The sequence below is a fragment of the Manacus vitellinus genome, unplaced genomic scaffold (genome assembly GCF_001715985.3).
Source record: "Manacus vitellinus isolate BGI_N305 unplaced genomic scaffold, ASM171598v3 scaffold_18_pilon, whole genome shotgun sequence".
Classification (NCBI taxonomy): Eukaryota; Metazoa; Chordata; class Aves; order Passeriformes; family Pipridae; genus Manacus; species Manacus vitellinus.
Genome location: NW_021939324.1, coordinates 477,433 through 503,741, shown reverse-complemented (window position 1 = coordinate 503,741; position 26,309 = coordinate 477,433). Strand labels below are relative to the sequence as shown.

General features: G+C 38.8%; 1 protein-coding gene across 10 annotated transcripts in view; it reads right to left on the bottom strand.

Annotated features, from left to right (window-relative positions):
* Window positions 1-26,309, bottom strand: part of TTC39B (tetratricopeptide repeat domain 39B) — an 85,484-nt gene that overhangs the window by 11,201 nt on the left and 47,974 nt on the right. For 8 of the 10 annotated variants that reach the window (XM_018070390.1, XM_018070395.1, XM_018070398.1 and 5 more), the window contains 11 exons: window positions 13,077-13,181; window positions 10,600-10,731; window positions 9,048-9,124; window positions 7,911-7,978; window positions 5,854-5,918; window positions 5,584-5,689; window positions 4,163-4,228; window positions 2,466-2,574; window positions 1,523-1,590; window positions 1,376-1,435; window positions 908-1,069 (listed from right to left, as the gene is read on the bottom strand). In XM_018070390.1, coding sequence (XP_017925879.1) covers window positions 908-1,069; window positions 1,376-1,435; window positions 1,523-1,590; window positions 2,466-2,574; window positions 4,163-4,228; window positions 5,584-5,689; window positions 5,854-5,918; window positions 7,911-7,978; window positions 9,048-9,124; window positions 10,600-10,731; window positions 13,077-13,181 — 1,018 coding nt within the window. Of the gene's footprint in view, window positions 1-907; window positions 1,070-1,375; window positions 1,436-1,522; window positions 1,591-2,465; window positions 2,575-4,162; window positions 4,229-5,583; window positions 5,690-5,853; window positions 5,919-7,910; window positions 7,979-9,047; window positions 9,125-10,599; window positions 10,732-13,076; window positions 13,182-13,976; window positions 14,004-14,067; window positions 14,193-26,309 lie in introns of those variants that run through there. The other 2 variants (XM_029958992.1, XM_008921605.2) reach the window with 2 other exon arrangements.

Here is a 26,309-nt window from a genome sequence, read left to right as displayed (position 1 = left end):
GCAGCGAAGTGTTTCCAGTAATTCTCAGGCATGGTGAACTATAAAGTCTAGCATTCCCTTTGTCACATGATTTATGCTATAATTTTATTTTCAATGTATTTATTAATATTTTAAGTTAGAAAGTTAAAGGTGTCTCCTGAAAAGAACAGGAGAATTTATTATGCAAACCACTGTTAAAGAGATGAGGTTAAATGATATAACTATTCTAAAGTTCATTAGTGTTACTACATGATCTATTACATGTAGAGACATACCTGAAAAAAACCAAAAGAAAATATCTGAGTACTGATTCAAGGAAAGTTTAATAACTGAGTTTTCCAGAGAAAAAAAAAGAAACATCCATAATTCTATTCAAGACATTTGCACTTCCTGTTTAACATACTATTCTCTTCCTCTTTTGTCATGAATTGGATGTATACCCTTTTTCATTAAGCCTAATAAAACTGTAGTCTAGATAGGAACAGACAACAATAATTCATCAACTTCCTCAAGAGACCCTGTCTCCAGCAGCTTACTCATGCCACAAAGCATCTGCTGAGTAGGTATGCTCTTTGTTTATAATTAACCAACAAATGCAGTTTCTTCAGCCAAGTTTTACTAGTGAGTGTTAGAACTTGACTTGAGATTCAAGTTAACAGTTTTCCCATACATCATCTTTTTCACAGCTCTGGTAAGCACCTCCATTTTTGGAGAGGCCAAAACACTGCTGCTTATGGCTCTGGTGCTTCAATAAGTGAAAGAAAAATTCCTCCTTAGCCACCCAGTTAAATCTACCATTTTGGTTCCATTGTGCCTTTACTTATGAGTTTTACAAGAAGGCAAAAATTACACTTATTCTGCAAACTGAAAAGTAAATTTAACTGTAAGACCACTGGTATATCACAACAATGTCCACCTGCCCATTTACCTTAGACCACCTGCTCTCTCTGCTGAGCAGGTCTGCATATCGATATGCTTGAAGCCAGTCCTGCTGGAAGGTGTAGCACCACATCAATTCCCAGTAACAGAGATGATGAATCTGTTTCCACTCTTGCTGGGCTGCTATGCAGTCTTGGAATCTTAACTGTGCCTACAATGTAGTTAAGTAAGAATGATGAAAACTGTCTCAATTACAGTTCCATGTGAAAGCCATGTCTAATCACAGGGCAAATTCTTAGTTAACACCCAAGTGGAGAACACCTGACAGTAAAATGAGATAAACCTCCCTTTCAGTCTCACTTACAGAGAGAGGGCTGGAATCAACATTGACAGCGAACACGAACTGAGTATAGTTATCAGTTCAACTAAAAGAAGCTACTTAGATGAATTAGTTAATTTTCCTCCTCAGTCTGAACACTAAACAAACAAAAACCTTAAAAAGAAAAAATTTATTTACCTTTTCAAAATTTCCTTTCAGTATATCTATTCTAGCAGCATAAAATAGAATAATGGAACCCTTCAAAGGAGATGAAAAAAATAACCAGTTAGGATTTTAAGCTTAGGGAATTACATTGCTCTTACAAAATTTATTGAAAATACACACATTTGGAAATTTCTGGAGGTAGGGTTCGAGAAGACTTTCTGCTTCCTGAAGGTTGGCTTCCCCTGTACCTAGAAAACACAAAAAACCCAACCTCACTCAATGCACATAAAAAATCCAAGTTCATAGAATAAGATTTTTTTCCAAATTATATTATGACTGCAATAGATCAGTGGATTACTGCTTTTATGAAAAAGCAGAATTATTTCATCATACTGTGTTTCTATAAAACTAAATTCTTGTCCCAAAGGTACTAAGTGCTTTTAAGATACTAAATGTCTGTAAGTAGAAACAGACTAGAATTACAGGAATATTCTTTAAACTGTTCCATTATAGATTCTAGTTATATTTTTAAATCCCTGTAATTGCTTTAGCAAGCCAGGAAAACACTCCTCAGATGCCTCTTTTCCTAATTTTGAGCTCAGTAATGAAGTACAAGTGATACGGAAAGCAATGAAGTTCTCCTTAATTTCCTGATGAGCCTGAGGGACAAGGACTAAAATACTTAAAAATGAAAGAACATGAAAATATATGGCAAAAAAGCACATAGAATTAATTATGACTTTTAGCTCTATGTGGCAAAAGCAATTACTTCTCTACATGTATGTACTTCCAAGTAAATTGTTGGGGTGTAGAGGCTTTTTTTCTGGACATAGTTTTCACAATATCTGATGTTAATTTATGCATAATGACTTCTCTTAGCTTAAAACTGTTTTGCAATATTTTGCTGTCACATGTTGAGACAGCCCTGCAAATGGAGCAAGATGTTGGTATAATGTTATCTATCTGCACTGTTTCTGCAGACACAGCTTTGTCAAGGATATTAATTTCAGATCATAATTAAATACATAGCAATCTCCACAATTTTGAAATTCAGTTATAAAATTAAATCACAATATCTATTACAAGGTGTAGCATGACTGAAAAGCTACACAGTGGGTCTCACCAAGGATTAAGGAGACGTAAGTATGATAAACCAACAGGGTGAAAGTACACAGAATGGCCCTCAAACTGCTGCCAGATGCGCCTTCCCGTAGTTGGCAGAGGCCCAACTCCTAAGAAATATCACAAACACATGCAGAATTAACTATCAGTATACAGAGTTACTACTTTGTTTCTGGCTAACCAAAATCCAGCTTTCCTTTCATATATAAGTATTCATAATTCAGCACTTTATCATTGCAAATCCAACACAACCCCACTACCAAAACAATTCTGTCACAGCTAACAGCACTCAGAAGGAGAAGACTAATCTAATTCTGAATAAAATTACCTGTGCACTTCAGTGCTATGGTGAAATGAGAACACCACATGAATCATGCAGACACACAGGTCTACATCCCTTCCCCATTTTTTAATGGCTATGATCCTTCAGAACAACATCTTTAAGTCTATGTTCAGTGAGAACCTTTCCCAACTGTTCCAATGCAACTTCTTGGTGTGAGTCTTCCTTCACAGAGAACCCTGGTTATCTTCCATTTTCTTCCACCAAGTCAGCCACTATTTTGAGGTTATGATCAAAATACTAGCTCTGCTGATACATCAATGTCTAAACAGAGATCCAGATTCATGGAGACTTATTCAGCACTAACACATGAGACTTGTTCCACTGCTTTCCAGTTTATGCCAATTACATGACAGCTTCACTGCTTGGGGGGTGTAGAGACAAGCTCAGAGTTCCCCTGCTCAAGAGCAAGCAACTCTTCAGAAACTTATCAGAATTTAAAAATTTTGCCTCAAAACAAATATTAACATATCAGTTCTATTGCATAGCAGCTTGATGAGTTAAAGGAGAATGCAAGTACCACACAAAAAATATGGTGATATTCCAAATTTGTTTATTCTTTTCCTTTCAGCTTTTACTGCCTTTTCAGTTAGGGCAAACATGTTATGGAAGAGCTTCAGAGTGAACCAGGTCTTTCAGAGGAAGAAACGAACAGGTCTCTACAGAAGTCTAATTTTACAAAAGGAGAGCCATGTTGTGGACAAGCTAACAGAATAAGACCATATGGTGGCTCTGTAGCATTAATAACTTGAAGTTTAGTTATGTATAATTCTATGGGTTGTTTTGACAGGGTTCTTTTACTTTTTTTTTTTAATTTCTTATGGGCACCAAAAAGTTTTAAAGAGCTGTACAAAACAAGGCTAGGTTTAGAAAACGAGGCTATGGTTACAAATACTTTGCTTATCCATGAGAAAAAGATGTACCTAGACTTCAGGGTGGCATATGATATTAAGAAATTTTTTTTCCAAAGGAATGGGCTGGGATTTTGGATGGAAAAACGTAGAACTGTGATTCTTCCCTCAGTTACTGGTATGAAGAACATTAATTTCTGACTGAATCAACTAGAAAAAAAGGCTTATGTCCTCTACTCAAAGATCAGTAAAAGGAAAGAAAATTGCAATTTGAAAAATCCTCTCTGAAGCAGACTGGTCATTTCCCATGGTTGTTAAAGAGCCAGGTATCACCTTATGTGCTTTTATGCCTCATAATATCTAGTCCATTTGTCTTTTTAACAACACTAAAAGACTGATAAGCAATAGGGATCATTATACTTTTACTGTGAAATACATGACATTAAATCCACCCAGTCTTTATCTGAGAAAAGGTTAATTTGAAAAGGCAAGTATCAGATCAAATACCCTATTGCCAGAAAATCCAATAAATTCTAAAAGTCGAAGGATCCTTCCTGGTAGAAGTGACAGCATCTGAAATAAATTAGAAAAAAAAGATAAATAAAACCATATACATTTCAAAAAAAGTTAAAATCATTATAAACTTGAACCAAAAAGGTCAGCTACTATGTTACATGCTATTACATATTAGAAAAAAAAAGTAAAACACAAAAGAATTTGAAAGGGGACATGCATGCTCAGAGTTTAGATGAACATCCAGCATGAAAAAAGCACAACAGAGACCAGCTGTGTTTGTTCAGATAATGACAGAGTTTTCTGTCTTCAGCTGATCAGAATTGTTTGAAAATTGTGTGTCACTCAGAATGAAAGTATTATCTATTTTGGTAGTACTTACAACCTACAATTGTCATCTTCCTTTACTTCCAATAAAATGGTATCAGGGAAATCCTACTTGCTTCTACCATGGCAGCACCGAATTAGCAGACCAGTAAGCATAACTCTTTTAGAAATACTACCTATTGTTATCATCCTTAATCCTCTATCATATGCATTTTTGTTCCCCTGTTCAGAGAATATGCATTCTCTACATCCTACACAACAGAAAACTTAAAAAGATCATAACCACATTTTCAATGAGCATTCCAAGAAGGTCTACTTGGAGATACCACTTTAAAAGCTCCATTCACCTTAATACATTCTGCCAAGCAGAGACTCCTGTTAAGCTTTCTACTGAGGAGACTACGTGAACAATAGGAAAGGTCAGAACATTTATGAACAGACATCTACTAGTTGCTTGAACTTTAAAGGCTGGTGCAGATAGACCTGAGTTCTTCTGACCATATTGAAAATTGGCCAGCTCCAGTTCAGAATGATAAAGAGATGAACATACCGGCAGAAATCAACTCTCACCATTGCCATGATGGATGTGAAAGGGTAATCATAATAAATTGTGAGGAAAACAGAGTCTTCACAGTCTTCTTTTGTACAAACTCAGTAAACTACTGTTCATTCTTCTAAGTGTAATTATGTATGCAAATCTACAGTACCACTGAAGTAAAATAATGGTATATATGGGGGAGTTATAAATAAACAGTCACTCCAGGTATCCTGTAACCAACAGCATAAGCATCTTAAAATTACTGCTATAGACAAGTAGACTTAAGTAGCAGCGCTTCTACTTCAGAAATACATATATTAGTTACTTCAACAGAATGAAACACAGTTCAGAAGAAACTAGTAGAAACATCCTAGAGAGCATGCATGCCAGAAGTCTCTGCTATTTTCCTATTGCATAAAACCTCCAAGGCTTGCATCTCCATTTTACAAATGGGCAAATGTTAAAACAGAGTTAAAGTACTGCATATGCAAAGAAAGAGACTCCTACAGAATTATCCCAACAGCCTTTCTGTAGTGTGAGGAAGTCATACCAAGTTGAATGCTCCGATTCCAAGTTTTACTCCTCCTTCAAACTGGTAATAAGTTTCATTTCTGCTTTTGTTCCCCTGAGTCATCTGTAGCACCTGATGACATTCTCTTTTGATGCACAAAAAAAAAGGAAAGGGGAAACATGACTTAGAAATTATATGGAATATAATCAATATGATTGCTATAAAAATATTTTGTTTTATTTTGGGGGCATTAATGACACTCCAACTGCTTATATCAACGTTGAAACTACGTGTTTTCTAATGGCTTACTTGTATATTTGGTAACTTGTCCTAATTTTGAGTCCACCTTTGATAAAGTTGATCATATTTTCATCCTAGAAGAAAAAAATTTAATTGTACAAAATAGTGCATTCAGCAATCACACATAATACATACATAAAAACCTTCCATCTTTTATTTGTATCTTCCACACATTTGTAACTTAATAGTCACTGGAAACATTAAAAATGCTTTTTAGTTACTAGACTCTTTTCTAAGACCAATGTTAACACTTGCTTTAAGTTGTCAGGGAAACACTTCTCTGGCGCATGTTACAAATTTTAAAACTTAAGAGGGAGGTGAAAAAGAGTCAAAGAGTTACTTTTAACAGAATTTCCAATGCATATAGAGAAAGCTTTCCACCAGATGGTGCTGTAGGAACTTTTTACAAAATTTCGAACTGGCAATTCTCTCACACACACAAGCAAGCCCACACAGAACCTGGAAAAAGACAAACCGAAGAATCCCCTGAACAGATGAAGTCCCATTGCTGATCAACATAAACCACATGTACTACCCAGTATATGTGTTTACTAATCTCTAGAAAAAGCAAAACAAAGCCACAATGTAATAGCCATCAAAACTCAACACCTGAAAAGCAAGACAGCTAACAGTTCAACAAGATGTAATTTTTTCTCTTAGAATTCACACAGAAAGGGAACATGTGCAGGCATTTCAGAAATGCATATTTAAATACTCAGGGACAGCATATATGATATGGAAAACGAAAAAGCACTAAAAAAGAAAAAAGGCTTAGAACCATCAACTAAAGGAAATTCTGGCTTCCATAAAAGGGTTTCAAAAGACCTCATCTGTTTTGTCTGCAAGTCTAAACACTCAAATGCAAGTATTTTAGTACAAGCATTTTAGTTCTGCCTTTCTGAGTGGTTACAGTTTTGTTCTCATCATTGTTCTCAGAGGAATCAAGGTCAGCCTTGATGAAGGATGAAACATATGGGGCAGGACTACAATCAGCAGAGTGGGGTACTATAGTTAGCAGCAATAGAGAGCTGCTGCTTTAGAGAAAATACATATCTAAGGGGTTTTAGAATTTATTTTATACCTTCCTAAAGTCATCTACTTCAACAACTGTTTGAAAATTCCTTTCGTGCTTAAAAAACCCTCACCCACACAATAAAAATAAAAAGGGTTGCTTCCATCTGGTTGGTAAAGGAGAAAGCCAGGAAGCCAGTTATAGGCATTCCATTAATACTATTTCCTGACACTTCTGGCCAAAGTACTGTATTAAGTGGTTTAAAAATATCTGCCAAATGAACTTATCTGATCTTAGTGCCTTGCTCCTTTTGCATAATTTATATCGGATTATCTAAAATATATTCAATAAATTTGTAAAACATTCACATATGTAAAAAAACTATGATTAACAACTCCTGTTTTCAGCCATCAAATTTCAAATCAAATTTGAAAACACTGTAGCATGAAGTCCCTTAACCAAAATCTAAACCAGTAGCACCAGATTGTATTAAAGACCAGATCTTTCTGTGGACTGAACTGTTAGCTCAGCAATGCTAAAGTATGCTCATTTTATAATCATTCCTTACCATATTATTCCTGACACCATGTCAAAAGTGCATAGAGAGCAAGACTGAATTGGAAATGACAAGTGTGCATCAGCTAAAGTTTTGTTAGTTGGGAAACATTCTATCCTTTTGTGCAAAGAAAAGACTTGCACTTTCAAACAAGGCACTTCCTCATACTTGAACATATTTTTACAGAAGCACTGGACACTGTACAGTGTGATGCAAGTCATTTAAACATAACACCTGTATAAACACTACAATATACCTTGGTGATACCTTGGTACCTGGATATTAATAACACCTTTGGTTATTCGTATAAACAAAGAGAGGGCTTTGCTGAGTAGCACAGCATTTACCATACTTCCAATCACTGCCATGAAATAACATTCATTAGCAAAAAGTTTGGTTTTTAAATAGCATATCTAGTGTTGGAATGACATTATACAAATACTAATCTCTCTCCAGTACACTGCTACACAGAGATACAAAATCAAAAATTGACTTTACCTGTACAAAGGTGAGAGCTGCTTTCTGTAATAAGCATTCAGCATAGCAGATTTCAGCATGCATTTCCTCTATATAAGAAAGAAAAGTTATTTAGTATCAGCAAAATTACTGTCAGCATTTTCTTCTTGGGGTCAATGGAACAAATAAAATGCTGCCAAGACAAGGAAAAAAAAAAAAAGGCAAGATTCTGCTGTTGCCATTTCGATAACTGCTGAATAGTAGCTGTAATACACAAACCCTTCTTCTCAGACAAAAACTTTGAACTTGACAGAGCTGACTTTGGTCTATGGTAAAAGTTACTTGTCATTCTGGTAGATTGTCTCCTGTACTTTTCATTGATCCTAAGCTTAACAGCCTACAGCAACTAAGTCTTCCAACCCTCCTTCCACATCTTAGAAGAAACTTTTTCAGGATAATGGTAACCCTCACTGAGGTTCAGACTTTTCCTACATCTAGTAAGACATTATGAACAGGTTTTCACCAAGTCATGCTCAACAAACTGAAAGCCCCAGGCAGACTTTCTGTCTTCATGCAGCACTAAAGTACACTTGATTTAACACACATGACACGAGTTACTCTGCACCCATGCTGCAAGACCAGCCACATGCACAAGGCTGCTGTATGTACAGTGCATACGTGGTGAGTTTGATGTGTCCAAGTATTAAAGAGGATTCTTGTGCCAGGTTAGAAAAAAATGCATACTTGATTCTGCCTGAATCAGAAATAGGAGATCAGCATTTTCAGAGCCATGAACAATGTACTGATACCATTTCCCAAAACACCTTAAGGCAAAACAGACAAGCACAAAACTTGTTAATATATTCAGATTCCAATGCAACTAATGATAAGGACGTATTCCACTGCATCAATGATTCTTAAACTTTTGGGAGCTGTCCTATAATGTGTTGTGAAAGGCATTCCTTCCTTGATTCATGCATGCTCAGAGCCAAAAAAAAAAATTAGGCTGAATTCCCCACTTTGAGAAGCTTTATGTTCAAATTTAAGAAGATGACCACATAGGTGGTTTGTACGTTTATTTGTTACTGTAAGACACTGGTCAAGTTACAGAGTCACGCATTGGTAAGGTAGTTTTGAGTTTTTCCCTTTTTAATTTTAACTGTGTTATAAACCACTTACCTTCACTCAACTGATCCACTGACTGTTTCAAAACTAGATTGGACAAAGATTCCACCACTGTGCTTCTTTTCCTGAATCTAAATCATTTGTGCATGGAAGAAAAGAAACCCACATATTTCAACACAAAACTGACCTTAATTATTGGAATTCTTAACCATTTCCAACTAAAATTAATAGAAATTACCAACAGTTTCAATTCTTTGAGAAGTCTAAACACTTTTATGCTTCTAGGCTCATAAGCCCATCCAACCTTAAATGCATGCTCACAGCATCAATTAACCTGCTTTAAGTGTATAATAGCTTCAACCTCACTTCCACCCACCAGCTGCAGAAGAGTGGGTGGAAGTCTCTGATGCTGAGCAAGACACCTGAACAGGACTTCTAAGTTTCACAAATTGCTTTTTTCTGTTTCTTAAACTTGCACACAGAATTGGAATAAAAAAAATCAAATGGTGCTCTTTTTTTCAACATAAATGCTACAGTATTTAATGGTGGTTTATGCCAGATAAAATACCAAAATAATCACATATTTTACTTCCAAAGGATCTCAACTGTACATTATAATTCCAAAAATTAGTTTGTTAACTATTTACAGACAACTCGCTTTATGAAGAAGCTAAAGAAACAATTCTACATTCAGAAAAGGAGTGCATTTTGTAAGCCAGGGAGTCACTGATTATAAACACTAAGCATTAGCTTATCATTTGTTTACACTATTCTGCACATTGACAAGCGCAAGATCCTGACAACAAGATTATGACACTACAGGTTAACATAATAAATACAAGAAAAGAGTCAGGGAACATGTAGTTCTGGCAACTCTTCACATGTGAATGTTTGATTGCCTCTGTCTTGCATTTTTATGAGTTTTGCGACAGACTAGACCAGAGTACTTATGCATTAGAGTTCATATCCTGCAGAGATGAAATCCTGTAGGAAGCTGTCTAAACTACAGGAGCATCTAATCTTCAGACATACTAAACAACCAATTCAGATGAAACTGCAAATTGATAGCACATCTGAAAAAGATGCAGAAACTGCTAATCTTTTATTTTCTTCAGATAGTATCTGATAATTTCATCCTATTTCCTTTTCTTTTTTGTCATTGCTAAGATGATGATGTTAAACATCTAAACTGACATGTGGCAGTCTTATCCTCGGAGACCATTTTTAATAAATTATGGCCTAACCAATTTGATGAAGAACCAGTACAGTAGAATTAATTTCTATTTTTGTCAGAGCCTTGTCAAACACTTCAGCTTTTACAAGCCATGTAATGTCTGCTTACGGGTAGGTCTACAAAGTCAACCAACCATTTAACTTTAGCAGCTATTAATATCCAGCCACAACAAGTCTGTTGTTTCCACCATACTCTGTGGAAAAATATCCTCACCAGTAATAACTGTGTAGTAGGACTTACTCCACCTTTACAAATTTAGGTCACTATCATACTGATAGGAATCAGTTTTAAAAGCATAGAGAGAGCTGGGGTACCTTACAAAGAACACTTAGTGGATTAAGTATCTCATAAATGTTCAGTGCTTGGGCATACCTTTGGCAGGTTTGCAAAGCCTCCTTCATTGTAGAAATTCCCATTTGTATATCCTGCTGTTCAAAGGTCATAGCAGCTTGCATAACTAAAATAGTGCTGTATCCAAGTGCATGGTACATGCTATCTTTGGACCTAGGGAAAACATAAATCTTGTGCATTTAAGCAACACTTTACATTACAATACAAAACTAAATGCAGAGACACTTGCATTGATTTGTGAAAAGACAGAAGAATGAAGCAGGGAAGTAATGGACATGAGAACATAAACTAGCAAGAAAGCAAGTATCATTTTCCATTGGGTGCTACAAGTCTGCCGTCACAAGAAGTTCCAAAAAATGTCCCACATGAGTTACACAAACATTTGCACTTAATTAAATACCATTTATAGTCTGCTGGTATATCTTTTTAATTTAGTTAACTAAGCCTTGACATAAATACTCGTTTGTATGCTTTCACTCGACGTAAGTAAGAACCTCCCTCTAACATTACTATGTGATCCAAAGACAAAAATCTGTATTTGTGTCATAGAAATGTCAGTACACAAATGCTCAGTTTTACATAAAAGACTACACTGAACTAGTCTGGCTTTCACAACATAAATTATACCATTCCAAAAAAAAAATTGTTGGAAAGTGCCTACAGACGTCAAATACTAAAACATACTAAGTGCAACAAACAGCACTATTGCTAACATCATGTCAGGCTAACCTAACCAAGTTTCAAGAAGCTCAAGTAAATGAAGACTGCATACTCCTTTGGCAGCCTCTCCGGTACTGTACTAGCCAGTGACCAGTTTGAACCTCCTCAGTCTCAACTTGTGGTGACTGACTCTTGTTTTACCATCTGATACTATGGAGAATGGTGCCTCTGTCTTTGCAACTTCCCTTCAACAGATTCAGACCACTACTGGATTAATGGCCAAGTCTCCTTTCTGTCAAACTAAAACAAACCCTTCTGAATAAATCATTCGCTCTAGTCTTCTAGATAGGCTCTAGTTCTTTGTTGGATGATCTCTAGTTTCCCTAACATTTTTTCTTCCTTCTAAATCAAGGAGCCAACTACCAAACGTAGTTTTGAAGACAGAAATCCTGAGCAGAGTCAAGAAAGATGACCTTTGGGCTAAGTCTTTATTTCTTAAATCTATCAACACTTATCCTAAAATTTTTTTTTAGGACTTAAGTTTAACTTTCAATAAAAGTTAAATTGTTTTTCAATAAAACAATCAGGTTATCTTTTTAGTAGGCAACTTTTTTTGTTTTTTGCAATAGGTCAGCATTTGCAATGTGCTATATAATAAGCTCAAAGTTTATTAGCAAACATCAACTACAAACAAACAATTTGCTCTACATAAAAACACCATGACAAAATAAGGTGTTTTTTTTTGTTTTACAATGCAAAATGAAATATATATCAAATGCACAAAAAACATTTTGGCAATATGTGTATGCGTGTATTTAGCAATACACTCACGCACAATCCTTGCAGGTAGAACTTATTATTTTGCAATATTACCTAAAAATAGTTTTAGCATACACGCAAGTGCAGGTGGGCCTTCTCAAAGCATTTCTCTATTTCAAATAACACTATACAATGCTCAGAGAAGAGAGTTGGAGAGTAAGTATAGCTAATTTTAAAAGCCCTCCAAAGTATGAGAGCTCTCCATATTACTAAAAGCAAACACTTGATAGTTGTGTCATCCTTCTGAAGTTTCATTTAATGCTATTCTTGAACTCATCCATATAACTCCAACCCATCTTAATCCATTCTTACTAGCACTAAACTGCAGAGCAAGAACCTTACCTAGCTCTACTAACACAGGCTACAGATCCCTCTTGCCAAAACATCTCTCAATATCATACGTATCTTTGAGACACAGGTAAGAGAAGAATAGTGAATGGGATTCAGATCCCAGTCCTGAAGATCAGCCACCCAGACTGCCTCCCCACAAAGTCACAGATAAGCTAGATTTGCCCTATGAACCTCTTCGTATTCTTTAATTCCTTACATCTGCACTGCCATGCTTTTCTTCTCAGTGGAGGAAAGGCAACAGGGAAACAAGCAGAATTAGTCAGAAGATCAAAAGATGTGCTTTAAATGTGTGACTCAAACGTAATATAAAAAACAACAAAAAGAGTATTCTAGAGTTTTGTTCCAAATTTTCCCTCTTGTCAAAAGCAGTTCCACTGTACAAATTCTCTAATCAAAGATACATTGGATAAGGTCTTGCTTCCCTGCTTTCCCCCTTCACATGCGGAAAGACAGTTCGAATGATTAACAGAACAATTCAGTGGTTCATCAACAGGTTTTGAGATGGCCTTAGGGAGACAAGCACACTGCTAAAACCCCAATATATGGATAAATGCTTTTGGACAAAATGAAAACCACTATCTTCAGAGGCCTTAAATAATCTTCAGGTACTAGATAGCATACTTTACGCTATTTGTTTACAGTAACTTCAGCAAAAAACAGGACCTCACCACGGACGAAGTAGTTCCAGTGCTTCGGAGAACTTATTGTTTAGAAATAAGTTCAGTGCCATTGAACATTCTTCCAGAGCACACTTGAGATCCATCTTGGATGCCCTAAAAAAGATTCTTAGTTTACTCGAACTGTACATATAAACACAAAATGAAAACATAGCTTTTCCTTATATAACATTGAAGGTCTTTTATAGCAATTTTATTGTTTTCAGAATCTACCTTTTCAAAAACAGTTTATATGCTTAACACTTTATCCATGCTACACAAGTGTGCCCCCTTTACTTATTTAAGTGATGTTTATGGCTTAGCTCTTCTTTTCTTACTAGACCAATTCTCAAAACTTATCACTGTGCCCAAGCTCTCAATTCTCCCCATCAATACAAACACATATCTGAACCCCAAAGAGGTGACAAAATATTTTCATCCAAAAAAGTATTAAACAGATGCTCCCTCTGCAAACAGCTATGCTAAAAATAGTCCTGTCAGAAGTCTGTACCTATGCCAAAAGCCTTTGTTCTTCCTAATTCACTACAAGTAAAATCACTTGCACTTGCTTAAGTGGAAGTCATCCTAACAAAACTGCTTCTTTGGTCAGTTTTGCCTGAAAGACTCAGGAGCATTCACAAATTGCTCCATGGGCAGATCTAGGGACAAACTGGACAATCATGGTACTGACTAACAGCTAGAAGCTACACAGCCATCAATATGCACAGCTGGAGCTGGACAAGATAATCTCTCTACAGCTTTAAAACAGGTTTAAACTTGATAATGGGCTTTATCCAAGTAAGGTTAAGCAGTGGTAAGCAACAGATCTTGTCAATGAGATAAATATTTAAGAACTAACCAGAAGAGAAAAACTCAGAAGGAGGAATTTAAGAAGAGTGTGATAGTTTTCACCCTAGGCCTTCCTGGAGACCAGCTTGTGACCAGGAAGGAACTAGGAAGGTGACTGAACCAGGAAGTATTCCATGCTATTCCTTTACGTAACCTGGGGTATAAATAAGGCACAGATAAGAGAGCTCGCTCTCTTCCTTTCCAGCAAGGTTCGAGAACGGTGGGTCCCTGTCTCGGTCTTGCTTATCTGGAGCTGAGGCCAGCAGTGACTGCTGTTGTCTGCCACGTGCGAGGGGGAGAGTGCTGGGCCGCGTCCAGCCGTCCTGCTTCTCTCAAGGGAAGTGGTGAGATTTTGCCAGTTCTTTATTTTGCTGGCTACCAGATTTTTAGATTGTGCATACCTGTTTTGCTTCTGTCCCTTTTCATCCTTTTTTTGTCCTTTTTTCCCTTTTCCCTTCCCCTCTTCCCTTTTAGGAAGCTATTTGGGGTTTCTGGGGTTTAAGGTATATAGTATTCTCACTGTATATATCTGTTTTATATGTAAAATATATATTATTGCTATAGCTTTGGCTGTTTGGTTTTTCTTCCCTCTTTGGGAAACAGGCTCTGTTGTTGAGTTTCGGAGACTTGGCGGGAAGCCAGCTTGAAACTTGCACAAAGAGACACAACAGAGGAGTGCAGCTGCTCTTAATCTAACTGTAACACACACACACACACACACACACACAAAACAAACAAAGAAAAATGTGCACACGACAATATGACTGGACAGGCGGGTTTTTTTACTCTCCAAAGAACAGTGTTAAGAAATTTAATAAAAATAATTATAACAACTAAAAGTTTTAGAAAACACTCAGTTTTATTAGCTAATTCTATGAATATCATCTGCTAACAAATAATTTTCAAATAACTAATTTTAGCTAGATTTAAAGTTTGGGGGATTTTTCTAGTACACAAGTAAGAACCTGACTTATTCTGTCAATAACACATCATCACTACCACTGTGTATTCCCATGTTTCTGTAATCTTTTTTCAGATTTGTGTTTTAGGAAACTGTTTTACTTAGTCTGTGCCTGGTTAAATTACATGTTCCATTTGCTCTGCCTTTTCTGACAGGAAGAATGTGTTAGCTGCCTTCCGTTTCTCAAGAAGAGGAGGAAAGCAAGGTGGGGGGAGGGTGATATCTACTAGACAGCAAGAATGAATTTTTACTCTTTCATACTTGCACAGTACAACTATTTTGTTACTAGCATCAAAGCAGTACCCTGTTTCAAGTGTCTTCCCATACAAATGCCAGAGGCCATATTAAAGTATGTGGAATCTTCAAAATTACAGAGGACAGATGGACCTTCTGGTCCTCCTCTCCTTACACCATGTTTATTAGTTTTATTGTGGGCTAAGAATTCTTGTCAGCTATGGGAACAGAAAAACTCAATGAAAAGCTGTGGGTGAAGGGCGGGATTACGAGACCTGGAAAGAACAGCTTTAGAAACAGGCCCATTACAGCAGCAGCTTCCTGGGACCGAGCGAAGCAGAAAAACAACTATTTGCGTTTTTATTGTACACATTTTCCCTGAGTTATGTACTTCCCCCGGTCCATGCGCCACCCCCCCCCACACTTGGAACCATGCGGTCTCCCCCTCCTCCCGATCGTGGATCTTGTTGCACCTGCCTCTCCCCAAATCCCTGTCTCGGTTACTGGAACGTGGTCCTCCTGTATCTCCCATTGGTCAGTGGGCTCTCAAGCCACTCCTCTCCCCCCGTACCTAGACCCAATCACAGCCCTCCTTCTTGCCCTCCCCTTCTTGCCCTCCCCCCGAACCCATATGAACTGTGCAAGTTTAATATTAAAGGTCCTTTCTGCCACGGAACACCCGGGGAAGCTTGGCCTCTCTTTCCTCCTGCCAAAGGGGGACAGCGCGGCTGAGCTCCACTCTGGGAAAACCAGCAGAGTCCGCAACCAGATCCGTTAATTGGCGCCCACCATTAGATTGAGACCTACGTGGAATTTTCTACCGTGTAGATCTCCGGGCTCAAGTGACGAAGCAGTGACGGCTTCCCACTCAAACGGTATCCTGCAACTCAGCGCGGGATTCGACCTATTGCTTAGCACAGCCTTGCATCAACATCAAAGGAGTAGGAGGAGCCCAGTCACCACTCCAAAGTGCCTGCACACTATTGATTGAAGGTCCTGAAGGTAAAACAGCCTCTACAAGGCCCTACGTCCTTAATATTCCAATAACTCTTTGGGGAAGGGATATTATAGGGCAATGGGGAATCCACCTAACCACGTCAAATTTAGTTTAGAGGCCATTGGTCAGCTGCAGTCTCTAAAATCATAGAGCCCACAGGAGCTCTCCAGCCTGGACTCCCATCACGCACAATGATACCCTCAGAATGGCCCATCATTATTATAGACATCAAAGACTGTTTCTTTAACATCGCTTTACACCCTAAAGACTCTTGTAGGTTTGCGTTCACAGTACCCTCCATCAATGCAGCAGAACCATCTTGATGCTATCACTGGACCATCCTGCCTCAAGGAATGAGAAATAGCTCCTCTGTGTGCCAAAGAGTCATCACAGAGGTCTTGTCTCCAATTTGTCGGCAGTTTCCCCAGACCATCCTGTACCACTACACAGATGACATCCTACTGGCTGCTGAATCCAAGGAGCAACTCGCACAACTTCATTTGATTGTGAAAGCTGCTCTGTTAAGACACGGCCTTGAGGTTGCACCGGAAAAAGAACAAATGACAATGCCATGGAAGTACCTTGGATTTCACATCAATAACACCACGATTCAACCTCAGACTGTTGCCTTACCTTCCAACATCCACACCTTAAATGACTTACTATCCTTGCTAGGTTTAATTAATTGGGTTAGACCTCTCCTAGGTATAACAACAGACTCTTTAAAACCACTATTCCAACTTCTGAAAAGGGAGGTGGACCTGACATCCCCTTGACACCTGACACCAGAAGCCCAAGCAGTGTTACAGGACATAAATCAAAGACTGAGTGCATGTCAGACTAAGTGAAGAGTGTGTGGGTTACTGGTGGTATTAGTAATTTTTAAGGGTATCAAGCAGCCCTATGCTGTTCTAGGACAATTAGATCTGAAAAGCAAGAACTTTCTGTTATGGGAATGTGTTTTTCTAAGCTTTCAATTTTCTAAATCGATTACAACACATCCTGAAATGCTCTCCAAGGTGTGTCACAAAAGCAGACTGCGGCTGTGGGAACTTTTGGGAAGGGACCCAGAAGTCATATATGTTCCCCTGTTTACTGTCAGCTAACCCAGTTGTTAATTCACAGTGACGATTTCCAATTAGCTATTGCTCATTTTAAGGGTCAATTTTCAGTACACCTCCCACCTATCCCTTTTCTACAGCTACTAGCTCTCACCCAACCAGAGCTAACAAATAATTCTTCACCTTTCCCACTAATGAATGCTAGAACTGTTTTTACAGACGGATCTGGTAGGACGTCTAACGCAGTAGTCACCTGGCAAAAGGCAGGGAAGTGGGTATTTGACATGCACAAGGTAAGAGGTTCCTCTCAGATAGCGGAGCTCTCTGCAGTCATACGCGCATTTCAACTGTTTCCAGAGCCTTTGAATATTGTTTCTGATTCAGCTTATGTGGTTGGAGTGGTCCGACAAATTGAAAACTCTTACATAAAGGACCTCTCCCAATTACAATTACCTCACATATTCAAGACACTATGTTATGAAATTAGTCAGAGCAGACACAAATTCCATATAATCCACATCCGCTCTCACACTTCCCTCCCAGGGCCCATTGCAGAAGGAAACCATGTCAGAGATGAAATAGCTGACACAGGACACCTGGCACAAACTGCAGTGGTCCCAAATAATTTTGAAAAAGCAAAACTGTCCCACAGCTTCTTTCATCAGAACATAAAATCCCTCACAAAAACATTCAACCTCACACTGTCTGAAGCTAGAACCATCATCTCTGCATGCCCAAATTGCCAAAGACTTACTCCCCTACCATCAGAGGGAGTAAATCCTCATGAAATTAATCCACTGGACATCTGGTAGTCAGACATAACACATTATGCACCATTTGGGAAATGAAAGTACATTCATGTGTCTATCGACACATTTTCTGGTGCTATTGCAGCAACAGCCCAATCAGGATAAAAGGCTCGAGATGTCAAAAAACACACAAAAAACCATATCAATTCTCGGCATCCCCAAAACCGTGAAAACCGACAATGGCCCGGCCTACACCTCTCAATCATTAAAAGAATTTTTTAATATGTGGGAAATTACACATGTCACAGGTATCCCCCATTCCCCGACTAGCCAAGCTATAGTAGAACGTGGCCATCAAACGCTAAAAAACATGTTAACCAAACAACAAAACACAACCATCGGGTTCACACCCCAAGAAAAGTTAAATAAAGCCTTGTATGTCATCAAATTCCTAAATAGGTTAGAACAGGACACCTTACCCATAGAAAGACACTTCAATTCACACCAGAATCAAGTCCGAACTGATGCCAGAGTTATTTATAAAGACGTAATAACAGGTGAATGGGTTGACCCTGTTCCTCTTATCACTTGGGGAAGGGGGCATGCCTGTGTTTCCACAGGTTCCGGTCCGAAGTGAGTTCCTTCCCATCTAGTGAAATTGCACAACAGTGACCAAGTATCATCATGATCTACATTATTCTCACCATCCTAAGCCATCCTGTCATCTCATCGAATCAGTTTTCTCCTACAAATCCTCCACTGCCAGATTGGGTAGTTGCAGACCCTGGAAACATGTGGACTTCTCTAGCTAAGTCTTAAGATGTTGATTCCTTGTGCCTCTCTGTCTCAGACCCTTCTAACCCGTTAAAAACATGTTTAGTTGCAGTTCCCTGGTCCCCTCAAAAATGGACAGGATTTAAAAGTCAATATTCCTCTCTGTGTAATGATCCGGAAAAAATTGGAAACCAAATTGGGTCCTGTTTCCCACAACCCCCAAAAGCCGAGTCAGATCCACTATACCTAGATGATTACCCTGAAGAGTTACAAATTTTGGGTACCCTCCCCTCATCCCACTGTTTGTATTTCAATATGAAAACAGAGGGAAGAGGTGAAAATCAGTTTAATGTAACATCCAATGGAGCATATTCCAACTTTGAATTCTGGTGCAAAGAAAAAATTGAACACCCCCCCACACCCTTTGCCCTCCCCAAGGGGGTGTTCCTCATCTGTGGACTTCGGGTGTGGAAATCAATCCCTAAAGGAGCAGTAGGGGGACCTTGCACATTAGGCTAGATATCACTCTATAATCTCGCAAAGATAATTCATTCATTAGCCATTAGCCCCCCTAAAACAATCACAAAACGGGACATCACCTCCTACTTGAAGAAACCTTGACTCACCTGTAGTCCAGCGATTTAAAAGAAGTGAAAAACCATTCACAAACACAGCCCCTCAACAAGCCCCTCACCCCCTGGTTAAGTAACATCCCCTTTTCAAATCTCAGAATTTACAACAATTCACTCAAAATTGCGATTCTGACCTCCACTTTTGGTCCCACAGCAAGAATCTCTGGGGAGGCATAATAATTCCAGCCATTGGCACAACACATGCCTTAGATCTGCTCACGAAAATGGGATGTTGGTTAGCCAAGGAGGCAAATGCAACAAGTACGGCACTAGAGGACCTACTACTAGATTCCCAGCAGATTAAAAAAACCACCTTACAGAATAGAGCAGCCATTGATTTCCTACTGCTAGTTAATGGACACGGCTGTGATGAATTTGAGGGGCTATGCTGCTTAAATTTCTCCAACCACTCTCAATCTATTCATTCCCATATAAATGAACTGTTTCCTCATACAACAAATCCTAAGGTCTGACGAGGTTAGTTGGGACGACATGTTTAGCTGGTTCTCCTTGAAGGGACTCTCACAGCCCCTGAAGAAATTTCTATTATTTCTACTCTTAGGCTTATTTGTACTAGCAATCCTTGTGTTCTTCCGTGCATAGCCAAATGTTTTCAGGGTCTCGTAATACACACTGTTGTGCAAGTTTATGTTTCATTAATAAATAAAAACGGAGGAATTGTGGGTGAAGGGCAGGATTACGAGACCTGGAAAGAACAGCTTTAGAAACAGGCCCATTACAGCGGCAGCTTCCCGGGACCGAGCGAAGTAGAAAAACAACTATTTGCGTTTTTATTGTACACATTTTCCCTGAGTTATGTATTTCCCCCGGTCCATGCCGCCCCCCCACTCAGATCCATGCGGTCTCCCCTCCTCGATTGTGGATTCTTGTTGCGCCTGCCTCTCCCCAAATCCCTGTCTCGGTTACTGGAACGTGGTCCTCCTGTATCTCCCATTGGTCAGTGGGCTCTCAAGCCACTCCTCTCCCCCCGTACCTAGACCCAATCACAGCCCTCCTTCTTGCCCTCCCCCCGAACCCATATGAACCGCGCAAGTTTAATATTAAAGGTCCTTTCTGCCACGGAACACCCGGGGAAGCTTGGTCTCTCTTTCCTCCTGCCAAAGGGGGACAGTGCGGCTGAGCTCCACTCTGGGAAAACCAGCAGAGTCCACAATCAGATCCGTTAAAAGACAATGATCTGCTATACAGAGAGAATTAAGAATAGTCATCTGAAGTAAGAGAGGGAAGCAAATGGCAAGTGAGACATGTATAACCACACAGTTCATAAAACACTCTGGGGGAAGGTAGATCATTCATAACCACAGTTAAATTAACAGCTGATGACTGCTTTATACATTTAGTTAAAAGGTATTTGTGTTAGGCCTAGAAAGAGTAAGAAATTTTCCTACTACTTCATGTGAGAAGTAACAGCAGATAAATATATTAAAGTATTTACAGAACCCCACCACTGTAGCAGTTTCTGAATGCAAGGATCAAGGTGTAAGGGCAATGTCTTGTTTCCAACTGCTTGGCTGGGTCTCACTGTAGGACCAGAAACACATTTCCCGTACTTGTATGCTGTAAATCTGCACACTTCCTATCCTGCAATCAGAAACTGCTGGAACTTCCTCTGGAAGGAAAATCTAATCTTTATCTTATATAACACAGCCATGGAGATGCCGGCTTTTTAGGTCTAAGTGAGGAGTGTTTGCCATCAGGCTCCCAAATGCCATCATACTCCCAGCTCTACCATCAACACCATCACATATCAATATTTGTAAAATGATTCCATAAACAAGGCTCTTTAAACAACCTGGCACCATGTCAAAACTACATTTTCCTACTTAAATGGGTAAGCAGCTGATCTCTTCAGCACTTGGCTGTCATGGTTTTTTTCCTGTATTACAGACTAGTTCCCCTGACGCTGACTTTATGTGCGACCAAAGCCTGCAGACAATGCAAACAGTATTCCTTATGTTAATATATGTCCTGTTCTATACATTAAGCAAGCTTATGAAGTTATTCTGCCACTTCAGATATAAAACTTGGGAAGTTAGCTTTCTCAAACTGTTTTTTCTGGTAAGTGAATCATATTCTCTATCAGAGTGCTGCATTCTGTTTCATTACTCTTCACATATATTTTCTACTGTTTTCCTACATCCTGCAGCAGAGGAAGATAACCAAAAGGATTCACTCCAACTCACATTCATAATTTGATACCACAACAGTCAGAAGAAAGGAGCGCACTGACTCAGAAGGAACTTGACTATCTTCGCTGGCATTTCTACACAGAGGCTCAGAAAAAGCATATTTTCTCCTCTACTCCCAAAACATCACAAACCAATTTCTACAGCAAGTTACCAGACTGATGAACAGTTCATCAAGTAATGCTGACTCACACTCTCTTTCTGACTCATGTTGTTTTCCTTCTAACTCAGTATTATATAGGCAATCTTATTTTTTCCCCTACGTCCACATACAGTTTTCCTAGAACAGACAGAAGCTTTACACATTTTATCACATCAGATAAGCATATTCTTTAATTTACCTCACAGTAGATTAAATTAACACTACTTCAGTGATATTACTACACATTTTACAGTTACTAGCATGGTTTAGTCCCAGTCATCAACCAAGTCCCACACAGCTGCTCACTCGCCCACCAGCAGGATCAGGGAGAGAACTGGAAGAGTAAAAGTTGGAAAACTCTTGGGTTGAAATAAAGACAGGGAAAGCAAAACCCATACACACAAGGAAAGCAAAACAAGGAATTAATTCACTGCTTCCCATGGGCAGGCAGGTGTTCAGCCATCCCCAGGAGAGCAGGGCCCCATCACATATAATGATCACTTGGGAAAACAAACACCATCACTCCAAATGTGCTCCCTCTTCCTTCTTCTTCTCCCCATTTTATGTACTGCATGATGTCATATAGTACAGAATATCCCTCTGGTCAATTTAGGTCACCTGTCCCAGCTGTGTCTCCTCCCAGCCTCCCACACCCTTCCAGCCCCCTGGTCAGTGTGGCAGTACAAAAAGAAAAGGCCTTGGCTCTGTGCAAGCTCTGCTCAGCAATAACAAAAACATCTCTATATTATCAACCCTGTGTTCAGCACAAATCCAAAACACAGCCCCACACTAGCTACTGTGAAGAAAATTAACTCTACCCCAGACAAAAGTAGCAAAATATTGCTAACTTCTAGAAAAAAAAAAAAAGGAATGGAAAATGTGCTATATTGGGTGTCACGCAAAGAGAATAATGTCACATTACAAGGAGACACTGTGTTACTGTCAAGGTACTAAGGATACTTTTTCCCAATACACAGTGTTTTTTATCTTCCCACTTCTATTTCAAATATGTTTTATGAAAAAAAGAGTTAATGTTCAGAATTTTAGCAATAGTTTGTGTATCTTGAGCTCATGAAACTGTTCCAATACAGTGGAGATATACTGTCCATATGCAAGTTCTTCACAACTTCAGTAGGTTCTTCTAATCAACTACTCGGAGCTGCAATAGAAACACAGCAAAAGAATGCTGATTTGAAACCCCTGAGATGTACTGGAATACTCACTATTAAGATGACAATCCTCAGGATGTACAGAGAGCAAAACCACTCATAATTTAAAATGTTAATGTAGATTATAGTTTAAGTCACTTTCCTCCCCCTCTCCCCCCTGATTAATTAAAAGGGAGCATAACTATTAGCCTAAACCAAGTGAAAAGTCACTGCATTAGTATTTAAAGTTATTCAAACATGTAATGAGTTATACAGTATCACCTATCTCTCCAACCAGGCCTCAGTGTAAAAGCATTCCTGAAAAGCCATTATATAGCTAAAGTTACACATTAACTTGATGCATGCCGCTGTCTTTGTATCCACAGAAGATTTAGTCAGCTTTTAACAATCATTCCTGGTGGAATGATTTACCAACTTTTCTCTTGAGAAAAGGGATTCAGGTGCTAGAAATGGGAGAATTGCAGAAAAAACTCATCTTTAATCCAACAACGCTTTCACATTCTAAATCACATATTGAGTTCCATATCACTTTATTAACATCAGCTGGACTTAATGTTCCAGCAACACTCTGCATGAATAAGGATTGCAGAATTTAGTTTTTAAACTTCTAAAACCTTCTGTCAGCTCTTTACAACACAGGCAAAATAATCAGCCTTATCTCATGAACAAAATTTAATTGCCAGCAAATTTGTTTTGTTCAGCTACTGGTCTTATTAACCAAAGTCTCACCAGGCTACTGATATTGAAAATACTTGTAGTTATCAGTGGGAGCAAAGCAAAACTTCAAAGAATAAAGACCACAAAAACATGAAACTAGCAATAATAATTCAATTTTACGCTAATCGTATTAAGACGGAAATCTGATACAAACAAAAGGAGTGAAAATAAGGTCTTCTAAAAAATTCAGGGTATACAGAGAGGATGCTATTTTGATTATAAGTATCAAGAAAACCAGATGTATTACAATTAAGACAACACCTCCCAAGGCATAAATACTTCAGCAAACAAATGACCCTTAACATTTACAGAGGCTTCATCAGAAAAATCTTGTAGAGGTATTCGTTTCCATAAACTCAAATAAAAACCATCCTGTGTGTGAACTACAGTATCAACAGCTAGGGCAGAAAGAAACTACCATCCGTAGCACTCTACTTGAGCAACATATAAGCATGCATCTGCTAGAGTATTTACTGCCAATTTAATGATAACAAAACAGCTTTAAAATGGATTGCTCTCAGTTGGTTCTTGTCTTCTGCAAAAAGATTGTCTTCTGCAAAAAGTCAAATAGTCCTCATACGTTGTCAAAATCTGATACTATCCCTATTCAGAATGTTTCTATACTTTCTGAAGTGGATCCTTCCCTCTGCAGCAATGAATCAGAAAACTCAGGATTGAACTCTTTATGTTTTACCTTGTCAAAAAGAGTAACTATCTTGTCATGAGTCTTAAACAGCAATGACATGAACTCTTAATGACAAATAACAGCCAATCCTTACTAGAATATACTCTGCAGTTCCATTTTCTTGGCTAGAAGGCTCTGGATATTTTTGAACACTGCTCTACTTAAACTGTACTGATCCCTTGGAATGTCCAAGAACAGCAGTCATTTTAAAGCTTTTTAGCTGATAGGGTCCATCTTCTCTTTCCATTATCCAGGGGACTACTGTGAGACACACTGTGGCATGAAGCTCTGTGCTGACATGTATTGTCTTGCATGCTTCGCCTAAAATAAACTCAAGCCTTCAACAGAAGCCTGTGAGGGCTGGAACCCACTGTCTTCCTGGAGGACTTTCTCCCAGTCAAGATCAAAAGACGTACTAAAACTGCAGTATCAAAGGTCACAGTTTACAGCTTACAGAGATATCACTAAATTTTCATGTTCACATCTTGCATGGCTTTACACGCCAAAATGCACTTGATGTCTTCTTGGCTGGCTTTAATATATAGCAAAGATCCAAAACACTTGAAAAGCTGTCACCACCACATCACCAATCATTTGTTAAACTCAAGTGATCCAGATCCTTTGTGTTACTTCAGCAAAGGACTTTGTCGCTGGCATCCTTCTTTTTGCTGTGTTTTAAATTTAAACTATGTATATTGGGTCTGGCTGAGCTGGAGTTTATTTCCCCATAGCAGTCCTCACAGTGCTGTGTTTTGCACTGGTAGCTCGAAGGGTGTTGATAACACACCGGTGTTTTGGTTACTGCTGAGCACAGCATCAATAGTGTAATATTCCTTCCCCAATCAAGGACAAGATTCTGGGAGGGGACACAAGCAGGCCAGCTGACCCAAACTAACCGAAGAGATATTCCACAGCACATGATGTCAATTCAGATATAAAAGCTAAGGAAAGGAGCAGGAAGTGAGGGGCATTCATTGCCTCCAATGGCTAAGGAACCATTACGCGTGCTGAAGCCCTGCTTCTCAGAGGCAGCTGGCCATCACTGCTGATGGGAAGTAGAGAATAAACTTAGGGTTTTTTGCTTCACTTTTGCTTTAATAAACTGCCTTATCCCAACACACAAGTTGTTTTCCATCTTTCTCTCTCTCCTGTCCAGCTGGGGAGTGATAGAGTGCCTGGGTGGGCACCTGGCATCCACACTATGCCTCAAATTAGAAGTGTATTGCTAGAACAAGGATACTATCTTCCTTAATTCTGCAATATTTAAAAATTATTAAGAACAAGGCAATTTTTAATGAACAGGTTCTTCGCTGTTGATCCCTGACAGTCATCAAGTATTCAAACATTAGAAGTCCTGTAGTAGTCTGCTACTACTTCTGTCTCTTCAGTCTCAGTGAAATAGAAACAGTTATCCTTTACTATGATAAAGACACCTCCTTTCTGCCTAACTCTATAAAACAACTATAAAAATCTTTTAAAAAATAGAGGGCTAGGCCTGGAGCCAACACGGCTACAACCATGCAGAGCACATGGCAGGGAAAGCCATGTGTCTGGGCTATCAACAAGGTCCACCTGATGGCCTGTCCACACTGCACCCTCTGGAGCCTCCAATTGGTGGTGGCACCCCTCACTTTGGCTGGGGGGGATAGTGAGTGGCAAAGATCCCGCCCAGGGGAAGTGGTCAAAGTCTATAAACAGACACCCACATGGTCTCCATCTGCCCTTGCCCTCTGCCCTCCTGATCTGTCAACATGTGACCTCCAGAGTGTTAAATATGTCTTTCTCCTCTCTTTCCCTCTTTATTCTTTCTTCTCTTAATCTCTCTTCCTTTACTCCTGTGGGCAACTTAAACACCTATTTCCTGTATTCACTTAAATTATGGGTTTTTCACTTAAGTTGTATGGAGTTTGTGTTTGCTGGGTGTAACAAAGGTTCCCTCACTACAGCAGTGCTTGCTAGTCTCAGTAATCCGTTGTAATGCTTTTGAGAAGTTGCATGTTATTTCTGCAAAATCCTTTTTGCCAAAATGCCGACTTTCTCACCAAATTAAAAGAAATCTCTTAGAGAA